This window comes from Aedes albopictus, chromosome 3 (genome assembly GCF_035046485.1).
Source record: "Aedes albopictus strain Foshan chromosome 3, AalbF5, whole genome shotgun sequence".
Taxonomy (NCBI): domain Eukaryota; kingdom Metazoa; phylum Arthropoda; class Insecta; order Diptera; family Culicidae; genus Aedes; species Aedes albopictus.
The window spans coordinates 104,295,843-104,320,928 of NC_085138.1; the positions used below are offsets into that span (position 1 = coordinate 104,295,843).

Below are 25,086 nucleotides of genomic sequence, written 5' to 3' on the forward strand. Positions count from 1 at the left end.
CTTCCAGTAAAGCACCGGAATCAAAATTTACGTACACTAAATCCTTTTTTTACGCGATGGATGCGTCCGCGCAAAAAAAGATCGTGTAAAAAAAGTTCGCGTAACTTCGTGAAATCGCGTAAAAAAAATCAAAGGGAAATCTTTTTTTACGCGATTTGCCCTCCGCAAATAACCAAAATCGCGTAAAAAAAAGTCGCGTAACTTCGAGAAAATCGCGTAAAAAAAATCGTGCAAAATAAAATCGCGTAAAAATAAGTCGTGTAAAAAAAGGATAGTCGCGATATCTAACATTATTTCAGTTTTATTAAACGAGAGACGAAGAGAGCAAAAAACTAAATCATGGTTTGACACACCAGACATTGAAACTTGGTCCTGTTTAACAACAACATCAGGTGCATCCGTTATAAGAAGATCGAGCAGAGAGCATCCAGTTTGATGGAAAAAAGTTGGCTGAGAGTTAATACACGTGTAGGACATAGCATCTAGCATTTCACTGAATCTGCGTGATCGTCTTGAAGATCTAAGTAAGTCCGTATTAAAATCGCCCACAAAAAAGGAACATTGATAATTGATTGTAGAATTTTCTAAGATGTCATTCAAAACATCGGTGCAATCTGTGTTCGGTGGATTGTAAACTACACCTAGTAACACTTTATCATAACCAACTTTAATTTCAACATTCAGGTATTCGGTACCACTGACATCGTTCGAAGAACTCGATGACATGGACACAACTTTATAAGACAAATTATTTCTCACATACATACAAACACCGCCACCCTGTCTATTCCTATCATTACGAACAAGTTTATAACCATCAATACTGATCATTCTATCACTAATTGTGCTATTCAGCCATGTTTCAGTAAAACAGATAATGTCAATTTTACTGTCAACAAAAGTTTGCTTCAGTTCATGAAATTTCGTGAAGTTTCGTGAAGTCTTAGTGTGCAATGAATGCTGAAACTGATGGGAACATATTGTGGTGTGACAAAAGAAATCTGCAGGGGGTCGAATACGGTGCAAAAAAAGCAATACAAAATCCCATACAAATTTCAATTGAAATGCGCAAGTGTAGACACAACCGATCGTTCTCAAATTTTCATTTTCATTTTCATTTTGCAGCATTTGGTGGGGCAATGAGAGCGCAAGTCAGTCCAAAGCCGATGATAAGGAGGGGTAATGACTGAATAGTCTTTGCTGACCACATAAACGCCATGGGATAGGAAAAGGGTATTTTGGTGTGGGATTAGGGTGTTGGTGCAGACTTGACGATATCAATGCTATTCAGATGCAAAATAATTTTAAGGTTCAATAGTGAATCGCATACCTTCCAAAACCAAAAAACAATAATCCACAAAATACCAAGCAAGTCATAGAAAGAAAAAGCGCCCGATTGTTTATTTTGTCAATTATAACAAACGGAAACTTCTACCCTCTCCGACTCGCCAGTCACCCCGGAAAAAATGTCCCTTCAGTTCTGGAAAATATATTATCCCCAATTAAGCCTTTAATCGAATTGTCCGCGTGGTCTTGTAGTACCCCTGCTAGGTAAGAATCAGTCATTGCCATACATATTAAATGCTAGACATGACCCCATGGATAGTATTTGCATATGTAAAAGCTTTGCTGATGTGACTTTCCTATTAGGCAATTCTCTCATCTCATGTTTGTCTTCAAAACCTTATCAAGCTTAGAAAATTGAAGTTGATAAACAATACATTACAAGGTTCGAATTCCCATAGAATGAGATCATTCATTCGCACTACAACACCATAGGAGATAATACCACATTGGTTGATTACAGTACAAATGTGAAAAATCTCCCTTTTCCCCCTATCCGCAACCCGGGGACGCGCCCTGTTGGATTTCGAAAGCCTCGGAGAATATTACAAACCTTCAATGGCATTCCCATAAACTAACCCACATTGCCCATTCAGGGGTCTGACTGGGCCTATTACCCTCCCTCAGTTTGTAATATTCTCTCCAACTTGGAATTATATTTTCGCGGCACATAAATGACTTCGACAAATGTTCGATATACTATGCAGCGTCATGATCAGTATAACTATATCAGATGACTTGGAGATCTGATTCTTACAGAATTGTTTGCCATTGATTATACATTCAGCTATTCTAATCATTACTGCAAAGGCCATCGACCACATGCCTGAAATCAAAGCTTCCTGGAAGATATAATCCAAGCCCAGGGACAACCGATCGTTCTCAAATTTTGCACAGATAAATACTCAGGGCCCGAAATGGAATCAAAAAAGCTTTGATCTGAGAAAACGATTTCGGGTTCTTTAGGGGTATCCGGATTATTTCATTATCGGATTCTCCGCCCAAAAATTGGTCGAAATCCATCTCATTATTTTTGGACTTTTGTCATTTAATGGATTGAACTGTCATTCTATCCACGAAAATTGAAACTGTTTTGTTAATTTAGCCATCAAAACAAAGATATTGGAATCCAATTAAATCACGTTATACTCAGAAAAATTAGCTCTTTCGATTAGGCTATAGAAAATAGCAATATTTTATCCACTAAACCTTAATCATTCAAATTTTCAACTACCAGAACTTTTGTAATAATCAAATTAAATAAATGTTCAATATCCTATTTGACCCTTCAGTACGCGCGCTGTTAAGTACAACATTACCAGAAAACCTCGCTCGTCATATACAGCGCGAGCGTGGTGCAGTTTCAGCTGCTTGATGGCGCGCGTCCTGGAAGGTTAACGATTCCATTGATCGTATTAGTTTGCGGGTACCCAATAATCGATATTAACAGTTCAGCACGCGTATGAGAAAATTTGGAAACCACTGCTGGGTGGGGGTACTCACCTCAAGCCCCGTCGTCTTCAGCAGAGCCTCTTGCACTTTTACATCTGTCCCGGGCAACTCGCTGCTGTAGATATCCAAGAAGTAATCGTTTTTCTCCAACCGCATGCATATCCGGCAGCACAGGAGATAGTTTTCCACTGTTACAGCCATGATGGAGCTACGGAAGTACGCGAGTTTCTTTGGTTTCTTTCGATCACCGCAGCGTGTGAGCGTTCGCGAAGTTGGACTTTGTTTTGATTGTTTGTGACTGACAGAGGAGTAGACAAAACCCAAAAAGGAGGGAGATGTTAGCAGTTATTCATTGTGTTAACGACGGTTGATGAACACTCATTATTGATTAACGGCTTGTTTACCATTTTTTCCCAGCGTCGTCCGGCAGATTTTGTTTGCTTGGCGGTAGAAATAAATTTTAAATAAATAGTTTCAGTAGGTCAGTACGTTAATTAAAAGATATTATTATTATTAATTTAATTTTCAGATCGTTGTAATCTCCTTCGCAGCTGCAGGTCAAGCTGGATGGAAAACTATGGGACGCAAACGAAAATCGGACGCTCCGATGAAAATCCGTTCAGTGAAGCAAATAAAGCGGGAAGAATCTCCTGAAGGCAGCCATATAGGGTCTAGTCTGTTGAAAGTTGGTCCGGAGACCACGGCTTCGGAGGCGGCCAGCTCGGAAGTAACAAATCGCTCCAGTTCGAGCAAAAAGCCATGGATCGAGAAATGTCAACAGTGGGTAGTTGAACAGCAAGACGAGGTGGCCGAGTTGTCGGCTTTTCGGGCCCGTATGAAGTTGATCACCAATATTAACTTCTTTTCCCGATCAGCCTAGATAGCTGTGTAGTGTCGGTAGCGGTTAGTTCAACTGGCTAAGAATAGCACTACGGACCGCCTGTTCCAGTGGTAGAAATCCACTAATCAGGTGACCCCTAATTCATGGTGTTATGCGGCTTTACGCTTACCGTGCCTAGGAATGAATGGCTAGGGGGGTCTAATAAAAACCTAACCGCAAACGGAGCCTGTGGAGTACCAGGGCACCCTCCACAGTATTTGCCCTTACTGTGCTAACCGGAGCAATAGCGCGGTGGACCTTGTGTTTCTCCGAGACAATCAGCTGCCCTTCTTCAATCTCATACTTGAGGCTGAATAAGGGCGGGATTATGAAGATGTTATCAATTAGTTTAAATTTTCACCTATATGGTTTCGCATTATGCGTTTTACACAGTGTATTCTGTGCATCCTCGCCTTTGGCGCACTCAAATCGATACCGATCTGGCTTTATTGTTGTTGTTCTTTTTTGTGCTGTGATTGTTAAGAGTTTAATCTTGCCTAGTTTGGGTAGTGGCTACGGTTAGGATAGCTCAGATCAATCTTCAGCACAAAAGAACAGCAACGATCAATCTTTGTAGACTTATGCAAAATGGTACAGCCCAAGTGGCGTTAGTCCAAGAACCTTACTTTCGTAAGGGGAATTTCTATTTAGGAAACCTTGTGAATCCGGTGTTTGCTACTTTCAGTAAAAATGAAATGGCAAACTCACGTGTCATGCCTCGAGCATGTGTGCTTGTCAACAACGCAATCGTTGCTACACTCATCTCTGAACTAACTACCAGAGATGTATGTGCTATCACAATAGATGTATCTGTTGGAAACCTCAACAGGAAATACGTTTATTGTTCGGTTTATTTACCGCATGATGAACCATCCCCTACGGATGCTTTCAAGCAAGTCATTGCATACTGCACTTCAAAAGGCCTTCCGCTAATTGTTGGTAGTGATGCTAATGCTCACCATATAATCTGGGGCAGCTCAGACATCAATTTGAGAGGCTCCAGTTTGATGGAATACTTGAGTAGTACAGATCTTGGATTACTTAACATAGGCAACCGCCCAACCTTTATGGTATCAGGTAGAGAGGAAGTGTTAGACATAACGCTTTGCTTTAGCAGAATTAGTCATGAGCTGACCAATTGGCATGTGTCAGATGAAGAATCTTTATCTGACCATCGTTACATCTTGTTTGAACATGTGAATGTTACTTCGCAAACTTTGCGTTTCAGGAATCCCCGGTCAACCAACTGGGATCTCTTTACCGATTTGGTTGCAGCCAAATTTCATGGATACTCACCATCAATTGACACTCCAAGTGATTTAGATGATGCCGTTGATACTACAACGGCCTTCATCATGGAAGCTTTTGAAGAAGCCTGCCCTCTGCGGTCTGTGAAGACCACAAGAGGAACCCCTTGGTGGAACTCCGATCTGGCGAAGCTCAGGAAACAATGTAGAAAGAGTTGGAACAGACGACGTTCGGCTGGATCGGAGGCTTTCAGGTCGGCTCGCAAGGCCTACCAGAAAGCTCTTCGGTCTGCTGAACGATCCGGCTGGAAAAACCTTTGTACAAATGTTTCCAGTCTGAGTGAAGCCAGTCGATTGAACAAAATCCTTGCAAAATCTAAGGATTTTCAAGTGAACGAACTTCGTTTGCCAAATGGTGATTTCACTTCCTCTGATGAGGAAGTTTTAGAATGTTTATTCAGTACACACTTCCCCGGATGTGTGGATATTACATCTTCGGATGAACCTGATGTCTTTTCTTGTGGTTATGATTCTTTAGCTTCGGCTCGGAGTATCATAACTTTAGAATCGATTGAATGGGCACTTAAAAGCTTTGCACCTTTTAAATCTCCTGGGGCAGATGAGATTTATCCTATTTTGCTTCAGAAGGGATTTGATCATTTCAAACATGTTTTGAAACAACTACTTGTTTGCAGTTTTGCTACAGGGTATATTCCCAAGTCCTGGCGGGATATTACTGTGAAGTTTATTCCGAAAGTGGGTCGCGCGTCGTATGAAGAAGCAAAGAGCTTCAGACCCATCAGTTTGACCTCTTTTCTTCTGAAATGCTTAGAACGCATAGTCGATCATCACATCCGTGATGTTCATCTGGCCAATGTGCCTCTTCATGTGAACCAACATGCTTACCAATCTGGAAAGTCCACTGTGACTCTTTTACACAAAGTTGTTTACGATATCGAGAAGGCATTCGCTCAAAAGCAATCTTGTTTGGGTGTTTTCTTAGATATCGAGGGTGCCTTTGACAACGTGCCTTTCGATGCCATATTGGAAGCCGCACGGGGTCATGGTATATCTCCAATGATTTTCAATTGGATTCACCAAATGCTCAAAAACCGACATCTCTTCTCGACATTGCGTCAAGCGGCGATTAGGAAATTGAGTGTTTGTGGATGCCCCCAAGGGGGAGTCTTATCACCACTTTTATGGAATCTCGTAGCAGATACGCTTTTGAGGCAACTCAATAATAGCGGTTTTCCTACTTATGGTTTTGCCGACGACTACCTAACATTGTTAGTCGGTATGTGCATCAGCACCCTTTTCGACCTGATGCAAAACGCTCTTCAGGTAGTTGAGGGTTGGTGTCGCCAATATGGCCTTTCGGTAAATCCGAGTAAAACATCTATTGTTCTTTTCACGGAAAAGCGAAACCGTAATGGTGTTCGAACTTTACGTCTCTTTGATTCTGAAATCAATGTGACTGAACAGGTAAAGTACGTTGGAGTCATTCTTGATTCCAAGCTTTCCTGGACACCTCATGTTGAGTTCAGAATCAAGAAAGCTTGTATGACCTTCGGGCAATGCCGGCGAACCTTTGGTACAACTTGGGGTCTAAAACCCAAGTATATCAAATGGATCTACACAACTGTTGTTCGGCCAATATTGGCCTATGGATGTCTTGTGTGGTGGCAAAAGGGCGAAGTGAGAACGGTCCAATCAAAGTTAGGCCATCTCCAAAGGATGTGCTTAAGGTGACTTGGTGCATCACAGAATTTTCATAGGAATCATTGACTTTTAAATTTTCAATGATTGTTTGCCTCGCGTTTTTGAAGTGATAAAAAACGGGCAATTCTGCAGCCACGCAGCAGAAAAAGTATCATTACACTCACCACGAGTGCGCATATGGGATGATACATTTTCATACAAATATGCGCTTTGATAACTGAGTTTTATCACTTTGAAATTTCGAGCGAGATTTCAATGATGCTGATGACGCACTACGCGTCCTTAATGGCGATGTCTGGAGCGTTCTCCTCAACTCCCACGGCAGCGCTCGAAGTTCTCTTTGACGTTGTCCCACTACACATTCATCTCAAACAAGAAGCACTTTCTTGCACTTACCGTCTATGGGTACTCGGTTTACTAGAGGAAACTCCTGTGAACCGCAGTTCAACACACACCTCGTTGTTTCCACTTTTGGTGAATTGGGACAAAGTTGTCCTTGCTCCAAGTGATCTTACAATTGCTTGTAATTTTCCATATAGGACATTTTCCACGAAATTCCCTTCCCGAGAAGAGTGGTCATCTGGTTATCTGGAGAGAAGTATTTCAGACGGCATCGTATGTTACACTGATGGCTCCCTTCTAGAAGGTCGAGCAGGTGCTGGTATTTATTCTCGTGAGCTAAGGCTGTATCAGTCTTATTCACTTGGCAGACACTGCACCGTTTTTCAGGCCGAAATCTTTGCTCTTATGTGCGGAGTGCAATCAGCACTTCAGCAGCACGTAATGGGCAAAGTAATATACTTCTGTTCAGATAGCCAGGCTGCTATTAAAGCACTTGCTTCGGCCAACTCCAGGTCGAAGATAGTTATCGCTTGTCGAACTCAAATTGAGGAGCTGAATTCAGCAAACGCTGTTCACCTTGTATGGGTACCTGGCCATTCTTCCATCGCTGGAAATGAATTGGCTGATGAGTTAGCTCGCACTGGAGCATCACATGACTTCGTTGGCCCTGAGCCAGCTATTCTGGTATCCAAGTGTTGGGTGAAGCTTCAGATTGACACCTGGGCTGCCACTCAGCACAAACAATACTGGAATAGTTTGGAGTCATGTCGTCAAACAAAATTGTATTGTACTGAGCCATCTCTAGGGGTGGCAAAGTATCTAACAAATCTGTCAAAGCAGAATTGCAGCATGCTGGTCAAAGCATTGACTGGCCACTGCCGACTCAGTTATCACATGGCGAATATTCAGCAAGCTGATTCATTTGCATGTGATAGCTGTGAATCCGATTATGGAACCTCGTATCATCTATCTATATATATAAAAATGCAGTGGCATACGTGGGACCGCGCATAACTTGCGAACGGAACGTCCTATTTGGGTCATCTTTGTTTTGTTCTGTTAGTTTTTACCCAAGGATGGTTTATGAGCCGAAAAACATATAGAAATATTGAGATTTTTGAAAATCGATGTTTGATACATTTTGAACGGGGGCTTGAACTTGGAAGTTGGATTTGGAACGTCAAAAAACGCAGTAGGCAAGACAAAGTTTGCCGGGGACAGCTAGTTTAATATGTAACTGTCCAGCTTTTGCGCAATTGCGTTTCCGAGTACTCGGGAAACACTTATTAAGTGAAACTTGTAGAGTCTAGGAACATATTGCCCCTTTGGATAAGCAGATCAGGTGTGACAACCATGCCATGGATAGATCGACTGTGTACGAGATAGGTGTCGACGGTGTGGGCCGAGAAGCACAACGCGAAGGGTGGGACGTCTAGTGTGAGTGTGTGATTCAGTGAGAAATATAATGTGTAAAATATGAATAAACATTCTTTTAATTATGGTCCCTTTAACGTCTCCGATCCTACATTGGCGACGAGGACAAAAAAACAGGGAGAAAAGGAAAGCAAGTGCCTAAAGTGGTTAAAGTGGCCTGTTTTGAAACAGATTCGAATTCGGCCGATTGTTATTGTGCTACCCAGGGAGGAGCGCTGCCGTTGACTTTTGTTATGTACGTGTGCGTGTAGGTAGAGGTTAGAATCTGTCTACTGTGGTGAGTACCTCAAAGTGCTTTAACAGGAGAGAGGTAGGGAATGAGGCATCCAATGCTGATGCGCGGGGGCCCCGTGGAGGGTTTCATCCCTGCGTTGGTGATGGGAGGAACAGCGGTAAAAGAGATAAGGTGTTTGTGAGTGTTTCGATCGGGCTGGCAATTCCACCGCAGCCTGGTCGAATTTTGTATGTAATCATTGTTGCCACTTCTCATGAACCGTTATCTTATATGGGCCATTTTTACGAAGCGGCGATGTTGATGCTGAGTTGCGTGGGTTATTACGCCACCTCCTGTCAAGTTTTTATTCATAAAGTTAGCTCGTAAAATAAACTATGACCCATTTTACGAAGTGACAACAATGTTAATGATGATATTGATTTCCACGGGTTAGGACGCTACCTCCTGTCAAAATTTTATTCACAAAAACGGTTCGTAAAAGGGACTATTGAGTTATTGGGATTGGTCGCTAGATGCACGCTAGGTAGACGTAGTTTGGTCGAGTTTTGACAGGTCGTTTCCCTGGATGGTGAAAAAAAAACAAAAAAAAATCGCAGTGACACATAAAAGTTGTGTTTACGTCTAAATTCAACTTTTTCGGGAATAATTCTTGAGTATTGCGATACTTGATTGAGTAGGTTCTAAAGCCATTAAAATATGTGTTGAAGTTGAGAAGGATTTGTGCCAAATGAGAGTTGCGTGTGAAAGTTAGAGAAATGGTTTTGTACCAAAAGAGAAATGGTTTTGTACCAAAAGAAAAATGGTTTTGTACCAAAAGAGAAATGGTTTTGTACCAAAAGAAAAATGGTTTTGTACCAAAAGAAAAATGGTTTTGTACCAAAAGAGAAATGGTTTTGTACCAAAAGAGAAATGGTTTTGTACCAAAAGAAAAATGGTTTTGTACCAAACGAGAAATGGTTTTGTATCAAAAGATAAATGGTTTTGTACCAAAAGAAAAATGGTTTTGTACCAAAAGAGAAATGGTTTTGTACAGAAAGCGAAATGGTTTTCTACCAAACGTGAAATGGTTTTGTACCGAATGAAAGATGCTTGTAAAAAGGTGTACCGAAGAAGAAATGGGTTTGTACCAAACGAGAGAGGCTTGAAAAAAATTAGATGGTTTTGTACCAAAAGAGAGGTGGTTTTGTACCGAAACGGCTTTGTACCAAACGTGAAATGATTTTAGATTAAACAAACGATGAAAAAAGGGATGGTTTTGCACCGAAAGAGAAATGGTTTTGTATGAAATGGAAAATGCTTGTGGAAAGGCGATGGTTTTGTCGAAGAAGAAATGGTTTTGTACCAAACAAAAGCGGCTCGTAAAAAAATGAGATTGTTATGTAAAGAGAGGTGGTTGCGTACCAAACGAAGGATGGATGTAAAGAAGGAGATACAGAGACCGCATTTCATATGGTTGTGTCAAATATAAGTTGATTGTATACCAACATCGAAAGGGTTTTGTACCAACGAAAATGTTTAACAATAAAAGAGAGGAACTTCATTTTAGGATTCATCGGTCCGTGTTTAGATGGCTTCGTACCAGTTTGCGAGATTTGTACCAAAACAGAAATAAGTATTTTAGAAGTGGTCGGAACATACGCTTGTTCATGATGTATATCAACGTTGTGTGGAAAATTCCTCAGGTTTTCTCTTGTTTCCATCAAAATGTGAACTGATACTAATGTCAAACTAAAAAGTGTTGTGCATGCTGAATGAGAATGAATTTGTTTGAATTTTGACAAAAAAAATGGTACTTTGAAAATTCTCATAGTTATTCCGTTTGCTCATTATCTTGTTCTAGTTTAACATGAGGTGGAGTCTGATTGTTGAGAATCTAGTATTATAATACATGTTGTGTAATTTGATTTGATTTATTATGATTGTAGGCATTTGCCCATTACCTTAAACTATTACAACACATACATTCATTTCTGGCAAATTAATCTAAACACTACATCTATTTAAATGCTTATTTTTTTTCTTTGGACATTTCAACATTAAACTGATTTCGATGCGCATTAAAAAAAATACATTATGCGATACATGGGTACATTCGTAGCGTAGTTTTAAACTCTATTGTAACATTTTTCACTAGTGTCTTATAAGTTAAAGAGTAGAATTCAGAGCGAAACCATCTTTATAATTGATCTGAATCAGACTGTTTGGATGTAGCAGCGGTGCAGATACCAGTAGGTCGGCCAGTTGTCAGGAATGAATCAGTTTTCAAATATAAGAGGTGATCCTTGGTATAGACATTGGGATTAAATGTTTTTGATGAGATATCAATGGTTGTAGATTCTGGAGTTGATGCAGGTACGATCACAGAAAGTGTAGGTATAGGCTGATATAGGTGGAGCTGAATGAAACTGCTAATGAACGTGTGGGATCTCATGAATATCATTGGAAGGTTTAATGTGGAAATCGACACGGCTGAGCACATAACGTCAGCTTCATTCTTTGTTATGCAAGAGGTTTTTTTGGGGATCATTTGACGAAGAACTTCGCACTAAAGATGTAGTAGTAGAATCGAGTCTTTGTTTCACCAGTTCAGTAGGACAAAGGATCTGGCAGGCGCCCTCTAACGAGACATCACCGAACTATATATGCATCACCGTGAAAGAGTCCTGTTCAGCTATGAATGGACTGGACATGCGACGAACCAATGGGTTCCGCGTATTACGTACCGTTATATATGTTTGGCGTATTTTCGGAGTCCAGGAATTGTTTAGTAAAATTCATAAAAAAATGGACATTAACCCTTTTAGGATGTTAGGTTTGCCACTCCACGCTGACGTAGTGCATGTTCAGTGAGTCTGTCGGGGTCATATTCACCCCAATATCTTACTAGGGTTAAGGATGGCTATCATAAGGTAGAGATTTCAGAGCACTCGAGACCCGCGACTACTTTTCTAACGGTACATCACATGTTCGTGTATAAGTTATGCATATTAGTAGTAAGCTGTACTCCCGAGTGGTTTCAGAAAGTTATATGTAGTCAGGTTGACTGGATCTTGTGTAAACAATAATTCAGGCAGTGGAAGATTTTGTAGAGATTTGCCAATTATGTTGAATGTTTGGAGAATGTTAAGGAGTTTTGAAACATTTTGGTTATTAGTTGTTTGTGCCACGGTGTGTAGTGTTGGAGAGTTTGTTCAAAGCGTGCAATATAAGAGGAAACGTATTAAGAGGGTTTCATTGCGAAGGTTGAATGTTATATATTTGGAAGAAGTCAAGATCACAGTCCTGACCAGACTGAGCGAACCACATCATAAATATTTGTTAAAGCTGTATATGTACTCGGGATGTATACATGAAATGATAGATTTGGTTTCATTATTGCGATAAAGTTGGGAAGCAGGATACAAGGGAAAGTGATTTGTAAGGGTTGTCTGCAGAAGGTTTCTCGAGAGAGGCGAGTACTAGAACTGGCACATGGTTGGCATCAATGAATTGCTACGACAAAACTTCGATTAGGACAAAAGGTTTGATGGTCATATGCAAATGAATAAACCGATGCCTGGGTAAGGAAATGCAAACAATACGTTTTCTTCTAAAGTTTGGAGTAATTGAGGAGAGCCATGGAGAGAGAGTGCTGTTTATTTCATGGAATCATTAACGTCGTTACTTCCCCAGTTTTCACCAGGATCATACATAAGTCGTTCTGTAGATTTGATTTTGGTGGAGAGAGTCAAGTCGGATAATGGACCTAATACTAATTTTCTAAGAAACAAAGGGATACTGCAGAACTAAAGGATCTACACAAAACTGCACTTTATTGGTCCCAAGGAGAATGAAAGGTAGAACGGGCGAATAAGCCCATTCTAAGCAGTTGGAAGAATCTCAACAGTATTGGAACCTGGGATGTGAGATCCTTATTTCCGGCAACTTGACATTGCACCGTACTACTGGAATAATGACTTCCACGTTCATATTTGGATAAAAAAGGAGCTGCACAATAACGGAGAAGGAACATAGGGGAGAAGGATACACTTCAAGCAAAACCACCTTAACTGAGAAAGACGGATATCGTTGTTTTTGAGCAAGTAACTAAATCTAACAAGCCTTGTGGATCATTCACTCCTGAAGATTTTAAATAATGTTAATTCATGAAATAGAATACGATTGAATGATACATCACAATGTAGTGTACATGTTGCCAGTGAAACGAATCGTTGTAATGAAAGCTATTTCTAGGGCTTCATGATACTCATCACAACATGGACGATCAATAGGGTTCTGACTATTTTAAATAACGGGGTGAATATTATTCCAACGAAGTTGAGGTCTTTAATGTATACACTGACAAAATTGCAAAGTTAAAGTTTATACAGGTTCAGATTATAAAATGTATAAGACATTGCAATCGTTATTTTTATAAGTACTGATATACACATTATATCACCCTATTTCGGTTTTATAAGGTACCCTATTAAACATATATACGCAACCTTTTTCATTTATGTGTGCGCAAACATCAAAATTAAAGATGAGATGTTATAGTTAAAAATTATATATTCTCACACATAGTTTTGAAGTTTGGGAGACTCAATCAAATATAGCAAGCCTGAAACAGCCATCTTGTGCCGAATCATGTGCAGTGAACTTCATCGAGTTCTACGGTGAATGTTATATCCGTTTGTTGGAGGTAAATATTAGTTTCATAATACTATTTTTTGTATAATAATAAGTTTTTTTATCGTTTCAGCTAAATGTATAAATGTGCGGGAAGAGAAGCAGCGGTTTTCCAATAATTCATCGGGAGAAGTTTCATCCAGAAGAAAATGGGTGCTGGAAGAAAATGTTACCTTCCCCGGGGAATCAAAAGGCGACAACTTTGGGTAAACTCGCACTGGTAGATGGAGGAGCACCGACAGCAGTTGCCGCAACCCTCGCGAAGGAAACAGAGGATTCATTATATGAGAATTCGTCCCATTCCTATGAAGAACCGGAGGAGGCAAACCACTCGGCAAACCAGTAGGTGAAGGACAAGATCATCATGGCGATTCATGTGTTCGAAAGTGTTTAAAAATCTCAAATTTGATAACTTTGAATAAACAAATACAATATAAAACAAAATAAAATAATGAAACAAAACAAAAACACGTGGATGCATTTATTATTTTTATTATAATTTTCATACATTCCCCACATATAATTTCCATGCTCCGCCAAACATAAACGTTATAAACCCCACACATAAACTTTATTTAAAGAGCTACATAAAATGTATGTGATTCTATACATATAAGTTATTTGTGGAGACGCTTATACTTTTTATTATGTTTCCAGTTCAAAACCGAATTAGCGACATTTCTTCTTTGACTTCCGCTGCTTTTGCCTTGCGTTAAACACAATGTCGGAAGTGGGGCGCTGTATAGAGCACCAGGTGTACAATACAGCGCCCCACTTCCGACATTGTGTTTAACGCAAGGCAAAAGCAGCGGAAGTCAAAGAAAAAATGTCGCTAATTCGGTTTTGAACTAGAAACATAATATTTACGCCTTACATATTTTGTAAAGGTGAAGACAAATTGCAAAAATCTATGTAGTTTCACACATAAAAAATATACGGAAAATCGTCTCAGTGTAGGGGGGGTGTAGAGTCTAGGAACATATTGCCCCTTTGGATAAGCAGATCAGGTGTGACAACCATGCCATGGATAGATCGACTGTGTACGAGATAGGTGTCGACGGTGTGGGCCGAGAAGCACAACGCGAAGGGTGGGACGTCTAGTGTGAGTGTGTGATTCAGTGAGAAATATAATGTGTAAAATATGAATAAACATTCTTTTAATTATGGTCCCTTTAACGTCTCCGATCCTACAAAACTGACTTCAGAAACCTGAATCTTCAGGATGTTCTGTTGTTCTTGACCCGCTGTGGTAAAGAGCTATAGGCTCTCTTAACGTTTATGCATTATCACAGTGCCCTTCTCAGGGCGCTGTTCGAACCCATTGTGGTACGCTTTTGCGAGTATGACGATCCTATTCCCTTACCTGTCCTTTCCCATGTCCTATCCTTTTTCCTTCCCTTCTCCGTCAGGTAAATGATGAATAGGCTCGTGTTCATGGCGATGGCACAAATTTCCCGAATGGAGGAGAACGTGCCTCTAGAGCCGACCTACTGATACCTGATACCTGATAAACCCAAAAAGGAGGGAGATGTTAGCAGTTATTCATTGTGTTAACGACGGTTGATGAACACTCATTATTGATTAACGGCTTGTTTACCATTTTTTCCCAGCGTCGTCCGGCAGATTTTGTTTGCTTGGCGGTAGAAATAAATTTTAAATAAATAGTTTCAGTAGGTCAGTACGGTAATTAAAAGATATTATTATTATTAATTTAATTTTCAGATCGTTGTAATCTCCTTCGCAGCTGCAGGTCAAGCTGGATGGAAAACTATGGGACGCAAACGAAAATCGGACGCTCCGATGAAAATCCGTTCAGTGAAGCAAATAAAGCGGGAAGAATCTCCTGAAGGCAGCCATATAGGGTCTAGTCTGTTGAAAGTTGGTCCGGAGACCACGGCTTCGGAGGCGGCCAGCTCGGAAGTAACAAATCGCTCCAGTTCGAGCAAAAAGCCATGGATCGAGAAATGTCAACAGTGGGTAGTTGAACAGCAAGACGAGGTGGCCGAGCCACCACCGCTGGAACCGGAAGAGGAGGATGACCAGCCTATGGATGAACCGGCTGAAATTCCTACGGGTTCCGCGGTAAGATTTCAGCGCACATTGCGATGTAAAAGTGATTTAATTAATTGAACTTTTTTAGGCGCCACTTCGCGACATGCTCAAACACTACAACGAGAAGGAAATTTTGAATTCCGTCATGTACGAGTGCGAGTGGCTCAAGTGCGGATTCGAAACGACCGATGACATTGCCTACATCAGCCACGTTGAAGCACATGTCTTTCAGTACTTGGCGAAACCGGAAGACGGAGAAGGTGATTTGAGCATCTGATATTAAATGAATATAAGTAGAACGTTATAAATACCACTTTTTGCAGATTTGGTCTGCTTCTGGGATGTATGCGATTTTCGGACAACGGAACGAAGCGACTTAGAGAGCCATGTGCACTTTCATGTGTACCACAATCGGATCAAAACGTACGGAGCCAGTCTGAGCAGGATAATCAGCATTCCAAGATGCAACGGCGACAGCCGTCGGCGGAATTGTATCGACAGTTTCAAAACAAAATTCACCTGCGAATGGGCCGATTGCGAGGAACCATTTATCAAGGCTCAGCAATTTTTTGCCCACGTTAACTACCACGTGCAGGATCAGTTTCCGCTCGATAAGAAGTCCTCTAAGGAACACCTGCAGTGCCAATGGGACGCCTGCACGCAAACATATAAGCGTCGCAGTCTGGCGCTGGAACACGTGCGGAAGCATTCCACGGAGCGGAACATTGGATGTTACACCTGTGGGGCAATGTTTGGTTCCCGATTGAAATACATTGACCACTGCAAGCGCCAAGTCGAGTACCATAGTAGGTATCTTAGATAGATGATAGCTTCAGTTCAGTGAAGAAGAATGCCTTAGTAAATATCCCATAACCATTCCACAGACCGAGAATTCAGCTGCCCTGACTGTGATAAGCTGTTCGCCACGAAGCAACTGATGATCGATCATCGTAACATTCACAACAAAAAGTTTCAGTGTCCGCTGTGCCCGATGAAGTGGCCCTCTAGGAAGGCACTGGCCTGTCACATTCGTTATCGACACGTGGAGGAGAAACCGTTTCAGTGCAAAATTTGCATGCATCGGTGAGTAACAGTAACATACATCTGAAATGAGGTAAAATAACTCAGTTCTGTCGTTTCCGTTCCAGCACCGTAACTAAAGCGGATCTGGAGGAACATGTGTTAACCCACGACGAAAGGCGGATGTTCCGTTGCGAGGAGTTTGGTTGTGATGCCACTTACAAATGTCAGAGATCGCTGAAAAAGGTAAATATTGAAGTATGTAAAGAGAGTAAGTCTCGGCTTCATAAAAACAATTCGCTTTCACTTATGGGGCACAAACGCGAGCGTGTTGTGGATTGGCATCTAAGTCGAAAGATAGTTGGATTTGCAAAAAGAATGTGTTCATGGTGTGGGCTTAGAGTCAGTTTGGCTTTCTATTTCTGTGGCTTAGTTGGTTAAAGCGCCGGTCTAGCAAATACGGAAGTGTGGGTTCAAATCCCACCAGAACACGATTATTTTTTTCCACAAATCCATCTTTTAACTCTCATTTTATCAATTAGCAACATTCTGTGCTAATATCTTACACCAGGAATTTCTGAACTTTCAACTCGAGTGCTCAGCTTTCAACAGATTGCAATGTTGAACATGCTTTGACATCCACGTGCACAACAGGAGCATGTGGTTGATGGACAAATTGAGATTTGAATTATAAAAAAAAAATCCACGTACTCCGGTGAGACTCGAACTCAGTACATATTCCGTAATTTTTTTGTTACATTGGCGTTCAACTAAATAACCCACGTTCATGCGATCGTTTCCTTTGCTCGATATTAGTGTATTGTTTATTGTTGATACTTCAGGGTGGGGGCTGGCTCACCAACACTTCCGGTCCGCTTTAGTGCTTTATGCATCATTGTGGCCAGGTGTTGTTCTAGTTTTTCCAACTGTATTGTAAAGCATGAGCGGTGATCCTTGGCATTCTTGTGTAAATTGGGGTACTCGGAATGTTGATCGATCACCGATTATTGCTGGCAGATGCAGTGGAAAGTTTGTCTTAATACGTATCAATCGTCTCTGACAAACGAGAAAAACTGACCTCACTGATTACCTGTCTCTGAGCCAAATTTGGTATAGAGTCTTCAGTCTCCGATTAATCGCTTCATGTTTGATGGAGGCTTTTAATCCAATGGGTTACATAGCCGCTATCCGAATGAAGAGAGTAATGTTCCGCGTAATATATCACAAATCAAAAGAGGTGCGGTATATTACGTGGAGCGGATATACTGAATTGGGTACCAGACCAAGTCCCTGCTGGGTGGCACGAAATAGGTGAGCCATAGACAATAGAATCGTCAATGTCGTAGGGCATAGTATGTGACTATTGTCGAAACCAAAAAAACTTTTAATGCCCAACCAAATCATTAGCAATATCAATCTGCTTCAAACGCGTTCCAGTGATAGGGTTAAGATTAGGATCAATTATTACAATACAATTTCACGTTTCAATATGTGTTTAGTAGTTTTAGAGGTAACAGCCTAATAAGGAATTTTCTGCAGGTTCATAACTTGCACTCAACGAGTAGAATGTTATATTGCCTCGCAACTGTAAGCAACATTATTACTCATTAATAAAAGGTTGTATCATCAATATGGACATAGACTTGCTGAACGAAACATTTGACCAATTATCATCTTTCAGGTATAAAATAGGTAGTAGGACAAAACTTTTATTTTTAAAAGTAGTTATCTATGTTCATGATAGAAGAGTAGCGTAAAGTGATACCACCCGTTACAGATCCAGAAACGTTTCACACTGAAAGAAGGTTGGAATGACAGTGTGAACAGAAGATCCGAACTGCTAGGTGTAGAAAGAAGTATGTTTATTTCCCCTCCCCTTCCCCAACACTCTGTAGAAGTTTGATACAACTTCACGTAACTGTTTACTCCCTAGCCAAGATTACAGGGTTTGACGGTATTTAAGTGAAGGAAGTTAATTATAATTCTTGTAATGAAAATATTACCTTTAACACTTTAATGCGCCTCCAGCGTTTCATTGCGAACCGGCTGCTACAGATGGAGTATAGCTGATTTATCAGAAATGCTCGATAAACAGGAGGAACCTGCTAGGGCTTAGTAGTTTCTATACTCAGAAAACAGTTCCAGTCGGTTGAGTCGGGAAGGGTTGCGAGAGTCGTTGTGAATCATAATGAAAACATTTGTGCTTTGTGACGAATCTTGGGATCTTTCTTCAGCAGACTTGGAATATTGTTGTTTGGGCTTTCCACTATTTGGTTAATTTTAACAATCAATATGCAACAAATAGTAGTATCTCGTGTATTCAAATTGCTCATTCACAGTGCTGACATTGTATTTACTTGTGATTAATATTAATTTTAATTTTCAATATCAGTATTTTCATATGTGATAGTTGTTTTGTGAGTAAACCCTAATATGTTTTGAATGTCTAATGCTTAATAATGTTTTCTTGCCATATCAATTTAAAATAACTAAGAAACCGAAACCAATAGTGTGAAAGTGCAGCATTTAATAGTGCTTGCTTATAGATTCGAAGCCAACGGGTGATCAAGACTCAAGACTTAAGACGCATACTTGACGAAATCGACAAAAACTGACTACTTCGTCCTATATATATATATATATATATATATATATATATATGTTTATACTAATATAAGTGGGCCGCGGAGCTGTGCGGCCCAGTATTTCCTTTTATTTTTTAATTCCAGAAAACGCCATAGTTCTGAAGATACACCCACGAAAGTTCCCAAACACAAACGGAAATTGTCCGGAGCAATCAAGATAAGTAAAAACTTTTATAAACAGGCACGCAACTCTTTCTACTACTAGGCAAATAGAATATTTATGTGTTTGCTTATTCATCACATTCGTGGCGGTGCGGAACATTTTATAATATAGGAACCGTGCTTAACATTTCTTCAATTCACCTTTAAACAACTGATCTTTAAATTTTGTATAAAAACTTGCATCTCAATTATTTTCATCATATTAGTTTCTTTTATTTCAGAATTTTTAAAGCATTATGGTAGAAAGAGTTGGTGTCATGATTCATGCAAAACTTGAAACTGAAAACTCCTTATTTCCCCCTATGGGTTATAGGGAGGAGCGGGACATTCGAGCCTACTCATCAGTGGAAAGGACTTGCTATGCTAATCGGTTTAGCATAGGGCAGATACAAGTCTACTGGTAGACGTATCGCCCAGCGATTCAACGCAAATTGGCCACGGCCCGGGGGTGCGTTGATTATAACAGAATAACAGAATTGTTTATTGTTGATACTTCAGGTTTAGGTAACGTAAACTTGGAGTAGATCAGATATGAATGTCCGCAACAGTAAAGATAGATAAAAGCAAAGTGCTCGGTTGATGGCAGCTCTTTGGCCGTTGGTTAATGGCGTTAGATTATACCCTTTGCCAGGATTCGTTGGCGTTATTAGTTTTAAGTTAGTCCGGTCACATTAGATTTAAGTTAGCCTGGTGGCAATTTTATGTGACTATTTCATAGCCGGACAACGTCTCAGTAACAAGAGACCCCTTATTGGGTAATCTAGGATTTTAGTTATCAACTGGTCTATTGGGGTTTGAGGGTTAGATCGGGTTCATTGAGCTCTAATTCTACTACTATTGTTCTGTGTGGATATGGGAAAACTATTTATTGGGTCACGTACCGGTACACTGCCATTGCTTGCTGCTGACGATCTTGAGGGTTCCTGTGAGTGCTCGCGGATGCTGCTGACGGGACGAATCGGTGATCAGGTGGTAACGGTGAAAAAAAAAAAAAAAAAAACGAATTCTTCAAATCAAGATTGCTCTACACAGGCAGCAATCCTTTCCTCGTTATTTGCCTTGAAATTATTTTTTGCCAATCTCGTCATCAGTGCGAGTGTCGTATCATGTTTACAAAAAGAGATGCGGTGTTGAGGAAACTTGCAGATGTCAACAAAAACGTTTATCATTCTAGCGCATTAAATTCGCAAAGTTCGTGTAATCAGCCTTTGTCAATCAAGTAATTAGAATGTGATCCAGCATATTCCAGCGACAAAATCTTCCAAAATAATTTCAAACGAGTTTAAACACCGGGTGTCTAAAATATATACTGAAGAGGGTCCAAAATATGGTGTCAGTTATTTTTATGAAATTTTCAGCCAGAAATGAACTTGTGGGTATTTTTAACGGACAGTGGAGGCTTTTACGAACATACTAACGTCATCATTATGTGTAAATACCCCCTGAATCTGTTTGATTTTGACTTAAATTCAAACTAATGTCCTCTAGGGGTCCAAAATTCAACTGTTACCCTAATATCTATATCATCAGCAAAATTAATAAGCTGAACGGACTTCGTAAAAATCGTTCCACCAAGCATTCAAGTTAAATTCAATTACCTCTTTTAACCCATCACCTATTAACCTGAAAGGCGAGGCAGCATCAATATACAATACATAAACCGAGCTCTAAAATTGTGTAACACATGATTATATTTGGTGGAAGTTTTAGGAATGAAGGAACCGATTACATACATCTGACAATAATATAATCTTTGTTAGATTAGGTATTCTTCCTAATTTTTCGTTTTACTTTTGTCTTCAGCACGTGGATGCCGTTCACTATGGTACTGGTCCGGGTATTTACGCATGTCACCTATGTCCCATCCAATACAAAGCGGGTGCAACTTTGTCCCGGCATCTGATCCGAGCACATAATTATCAACGGCCACCCGGTTACAACCGGTTCACCTATCGCGCCAATCAGCACGGTGTTCTACAGCTGTCCTCTGCGACTTCCACTGATGAAAAGCAACCATTAGCCATCGTTGATCCTGATTCGAATCCCCCTCCTCCAGCGCCATCTATATCGATCAAAAAGGATATCAAAATAGATGATAGTATTTGCGACGATGAAGCTAGCCAATCGCAATCGGCAACCTTCACCAGTTTTGCCATCGAAAAAATGGAGCCCATAAATAGGAACACGTTTTCGATCGAACTGCAGCCTGCGGAGGAATTGCCTAAACCCGCTTATCGGAAACGAACGAACACTTGTACGACCAATGGAGCTGAATCGGAGCACACGAACGATTGGGAAACAGCTTCGGCGGATAACAATATGATGCCACCGTTGGACATGAAGATCGAAATTGAAGAACCAACCAAGTCGTCGTCGGTAGTCTCGAAAAGTATCGATGACTTCAAGGTTATGAAGCGATACCTGAAGCTGGAGAAACCGGAGAAAGCGGTGGTAATTTCCTATGAAGAAATGGATTCCACCGGCAGCGTGATACGAAGTGAAACCGTTCAGACTACGGAGCTGAATCTGGAAAATCTTTTAAAGAAAGATGCGTAGTTAGTATGTTTTCAAATTATTTTAATTGTATTTTATGAGTTAGTAATAGTTGTAATATATAATGTAAAAGAATTCTTAAACATTCTTAAATTTTATTGTGATTTTAGCAACCATACACAGCTCAAAACGTTATCTGAATTCGCAAAATAGAATAAATGAAAAGAAATTAAACAATTTAACGCTTTCCTGAAAAATATCACAAGGTATTTATAAATTCAACTAACCATAATTCGCATTTTTTTTTGGGAATTTTTACCAAAATGTTAAAATTCAATAATAAATATGGTATTTCTTATTCACAAAACCGCAAACAAAATCACCTACTTGGTAGGGTCCCAAATATGGCTCACGCCTTAATTTCTGAGCAAAAAATGTGTTCGACCTACCTACAAATTTTCGATCGTTTATCGGGTGAGCAAGACTAATGCATTAATTTTATATCAGCTCTTGCTCTCACATAAGTGAATTTTGCAATAATTTCGATTACAGCAATCAAGCTGAGTTCATAAACCACCGTCGTAGAAAAATATTAAAATTTTGCAAAAATGTGAGCGTACGAGTAATTTCAATAAACACGTCAATGATATTCATTCTATGAGCGGTATGGGGTTTGGTTAAAAATAACTATTTTTTATTTGATTTTACTAAATACCCATGCCCATGTCCATTTATTACGTATAAGGGGAATTTAACGATTTTTGACACCCCCCTCCCCCTTGCCCCTCCCCATGTAAGATTTTTTGTATGAGAACAAAATTATTTTTGTATGACGCGTAAGATTTCTCAAAGTCCCCCTCCTCCCATAAATCCTTACGTAATTAATGGACAGCCCCTATTGTGGTTTTTATCTGTTTTTATCTGAGTTTTTATATTTAAATAAAAATCATCAAAAGGTCCAGCTTGATATTTTCTTTGCGTGTAACTTGGGATCCTGTGATGCGAACCGACATTCATAGCCGCCGTTTGTTTTTGTTCATGCATGATCCGCAAACCTCTCGTCGTTCAAGCGCTTCGACGGCTTCGACCGCCTCGATGCCTCTGCCTCATCGACCAAAACTACACACACAAAAAGCGGGTCACATCAGTCAGAGTGGTTTCTGCTTTTAGTAGTGTTGCGTGTACGTACACGCTGCATTACACGAACACCATTTGAGTTACTGGTTGAAAATAGTAAACAAAGATCAGCTGTTCCCAGCAAAATCAAATGGGCATATTTTCAACCAGTAGATTTGCATTAGTGTTCGTGACACCGCGCTGCGAAACCACTAGTCAGACATCGTCGCGGCCGTCAATCCTTTTTCACAGTCGTCACACGACTGCTGTTTGCGTTTTGGGAATCAAAAGGTCATCGTTGTCGTTTGTTATCTCGCGTCGCGTCCTCAGCGAACAGCGAGCCAGAAGAGCAGCAAAACAAGAGAGTGAATAAAAAATTGATAAGGTTTTTGTTGTTGGCGAAAGTGGTGTTATCAAGCTGAATAGTGCGTTTTTGCTTTGGGGGCGGAAACAACGGAAGATGCCATCGTTAGGAGACAAGTTCTTGGGATTCTTTTTGGTACTAGGTTTTGCTACCGTGGGACTGTGTTCTTCGGATAAATCGAGTGACGTCGATCGAAAGGTAGGTGCTACTGAGGGTGACTAATGCCCTTCTCGATTACGAAATGATTGGAACTAGAACAAAGGGGTTGACTTGTGCGATTCAATCGTTCCAGCTGTCGGCGCGATTAAATCCCGACTGCCCGGAAGATATTTGCACGCCGGATGGCAATGCATTGACGCTAATCCACATTCGAGCGGATTCGGACCTGGATACGATACACTACGTGTGGGATTTAACCGGAAAGCCAACCATTTTGGTCGCCCTGACCAGGAAGAATGCCTCCTTGAAGATCAACTGGAACGATTTCATGGATGCCAAGCCATCGTCCGTTCAGTTCAGTGAGACGCCCATCTACACCTTCATGACGGTCATAAACCGGGTAAGAGCAGGAGATTGATGTCGTTTATTTGAATGAAATTCTATTGTGTTCTATTTTCATGCTTGTTTTTTTTTTTTAGATATTCCAGTTCGATGATCCGGAGGACAAGGGAATGCTAGGGAACAATGCCTCCTCGGTGTTCGTCTACGACCCGCATGAATTTAGCTACAATCGTACGCTACTGTGGTTCAACGAGAAGGATGTTATTGCCGCGTTAAATGCCAATAATGATTTCTTATTCAAGGTTGGTATTTATGTTGTGCGATGTGGGTTGATGAATCGCCGATTTCTAATGCACAGAGTGGTTAAGAAGTAGGACACTGTACACACGAACTTTTGGTACCGTCGTGGTACATATTATAGTTCTCTGCTCACCACGTTTTACATAGTATACCGCACTAAGTTATACGATTGATTAAGACCCTTTACCATCCCATTTGTTTTAATTTCTAGCATGTACATTTTCTGCTTCCAGCTGAATGCCTTCTCGACCCGAGACCACGGTATGGATTTCCCTCACTTGCTACACACGTCCAACTCGACCCAGGTAGACATCGTGTTCAACAACGTCAGCTCCAAGTTCGAACGGCCACGGTTCGCGATAGAGCTGCTGTTCGTCGTGTCGGAACAGGCAGTGACCGGAACGGATTTCCAAATTACCAAACGGAGAAGCCTGGACGACGAGCATACGCCGGGAATTTTCGAAATAATCGATGTACTGTCCCCGGGGGCGTTCAAGTTCTCCACCGGAGGGTTTGTCGAATACCGACCGGTGTCCTACACGCACCCGGAACGGGACGTTTCGACGTCGACTGAAACGCACCAGAGTGAACCGAAAGCGATTGAGTTCGCCAGCGATGCGTTGAATGCCACACTGGCTTACGCGATCTACGGACAGAAGCTGGACACGCTGGTGGTACAGGGCATGAATATTTCCTTCGGATTCAGCGGCGACGGATTCTACACCAAGACAAATTATACCACGCTGACGTTCCAGGTAGGGTACGGAATGCCACCGCCGGAGCAGCTGTCCGCTTTTGTACTGATTGTTGCCGGAATCGGAATAGGTTTGCCACTAGCGATGCTCGTCTTTGGAGGGTTCTATATCTGTACCAGGAAGATGAGGAATCGGCGGGGAACTCGAGTGTAAAGGACGTCTATAGTGATTGTTTATCAGTGATCGATTGTTCGATTGTTCTCATTAAGCCATAGGATTTACACGAATGCCTACACCATAAGTATTGACACATATTCTCTGCCTAGGACTAATCCGCTAGAATAATTCAAATGTGATAGCAAATTGCTGGATGAAAGTTGCATGGGTAATAAAGTTTAGTTTTGTAGAAAA

General features: G+C 40.8%; 4 protein-coding genes across 12 annotated transcripts in view; 2 read left to right on the forward strand and 2 right to left on the reverse strand.

The window, feature by feature from the left end:
- The window catches only part of LOC134291327 (uncharacterized), a 422,656-nt gene extending 419,867 nt beyond the window's left edge, over window positions 1–2,789 (reverse strand). The window contains exon 1 of the mRNA XM_062858944.1: window positions 32–2,789. Coding sequence (XP_062714928.1) covers window positions 37–1,128 — 1,092 coding nt within the window. The 5' untranslated portion in view covers window positions 1,129–2,789 and the 3' untranslated portion in view covers window positions 32–36. The remainder of the gene's footprint in view (window positions 1–31) is intronic.
- Window positions 1–14,840, reverse strand: part of LOC115267743 (myoneurin) — a 51,760-nt gene extending 36,920 nt beyond the window's left edge. For both annotated transcript variants that reach the window (XM_062858942.1, XM_062858941.1), the window contains exons 1-2: window positions 14,691–14,840; window positions 2,848–3,094 (exon numbers count right to left, since the gene is read on the reverse strand). In XM_062858942.1, coding sequence (XP_062714926.1) covers window positions 2,848–3,094; window positions 14,691–14,704 — 261 coding nt within the window. In that variant the 5' untranslated portion in view covers window positions 14,705–14,840. The remainder of the gene's footprint in view (window positions 1–2,847; window positions 3,095–14,690) is intronic.
- On the forward strand, window positions 2,998–21,936 carry LOC109415491 (histone H4 transcription factor). 8 transcript variants are annotated; one of them, XM_062858940.1, is made up of 8 exons: window positions 3,025–3,277; window positions 3,326–3,576; window positions 15,050–15,409; window positions 15,468–15,639; window positions 15,703–16,185; window positions 16,264–16,462; window positions 16,528–16,645; window positions 21,010–21,936. In XM_062858940.1, exons 2-8 carry the CDS (start codon window positions 3,556–3,558, stop codon window positions 21,760–21,762), a joined length of 2,106 nt encoding a protein of 701 aa, XP_062714924.1. In that variant the 5' UTR covers window positions 3,025–3,277; window positions 3,326–3,555; the 3' UTR covers window positions 21,763–21,936. The 8 variants fall into 8 exon arrangements, with proteins under 8 accessions (XP_062714920.1, XP_062714921.1, XP_062714922.1 ...); XM_029874908.2 differs by lacking the exons at window positions 3,025–3,277; window positions 3,326–3,576 and adding an exon at window positions 14,880–15,001 and having other exon boundaries at window positions 15,072–15,409; XM_029874900.2 differs by lacking the exons at window positions 3,025–3,277; window positions 3,326–3,576 and adding an exon at window positions 14,903–15,001.
- Window positions 21,937–23,037: 1,101 nt separating this feature from the next.
- Window positions 23,038–25,086, forward strand: LOC109415490 (glycosylated lysosomal membrane protein). The gene is made up of 4 exons (XM_019689373.3): window positions 23,038–23,377; window positions 23,472–23,738; window positions 23,818–23,982; window positions 24,214–25,086. Exons 1-4 carry the CDS (start codon window positions 23,276–23,278, stop codon window positions 24,886–24,888), a joined length of 1,209 nt encoding a protein of 402 aa, XP_019544918.3. The 5' UTR covers window positions 23,038–23,275; the 3' UTR covers window positions 24,889–25,086.

Coding starts and splice junctions, on each gene's coding strand:
- LOC109415491 (XM_062858936.1), top strand. CDS start 4,258: ATGCAAAATGGTACAGCCCAAGTGGCGTTAGTCCAAGAACCTTACTTT.
- LOC109415490 (XM_019689373.3), top strand. CDS start 23,276: ATGCCATCGTTAGGAGACAAGTTCTTGGGATTCTTTTTGGTACTAGGT. Junction 23,378..23,471: donor CGAGTGACGTCGATCGAAAG/GTAGGTGCTACT, acceptor CAATCGTTCCAG/CTGTCGGCGCGATTAAATCC. Junction 23,739..23,817: donor TCATGACGGTCATAAACCGG/GTAAGAGCAGGA, acceptor TTTTTTTTTTAG/ATATTCCAGTTCGATGATCC.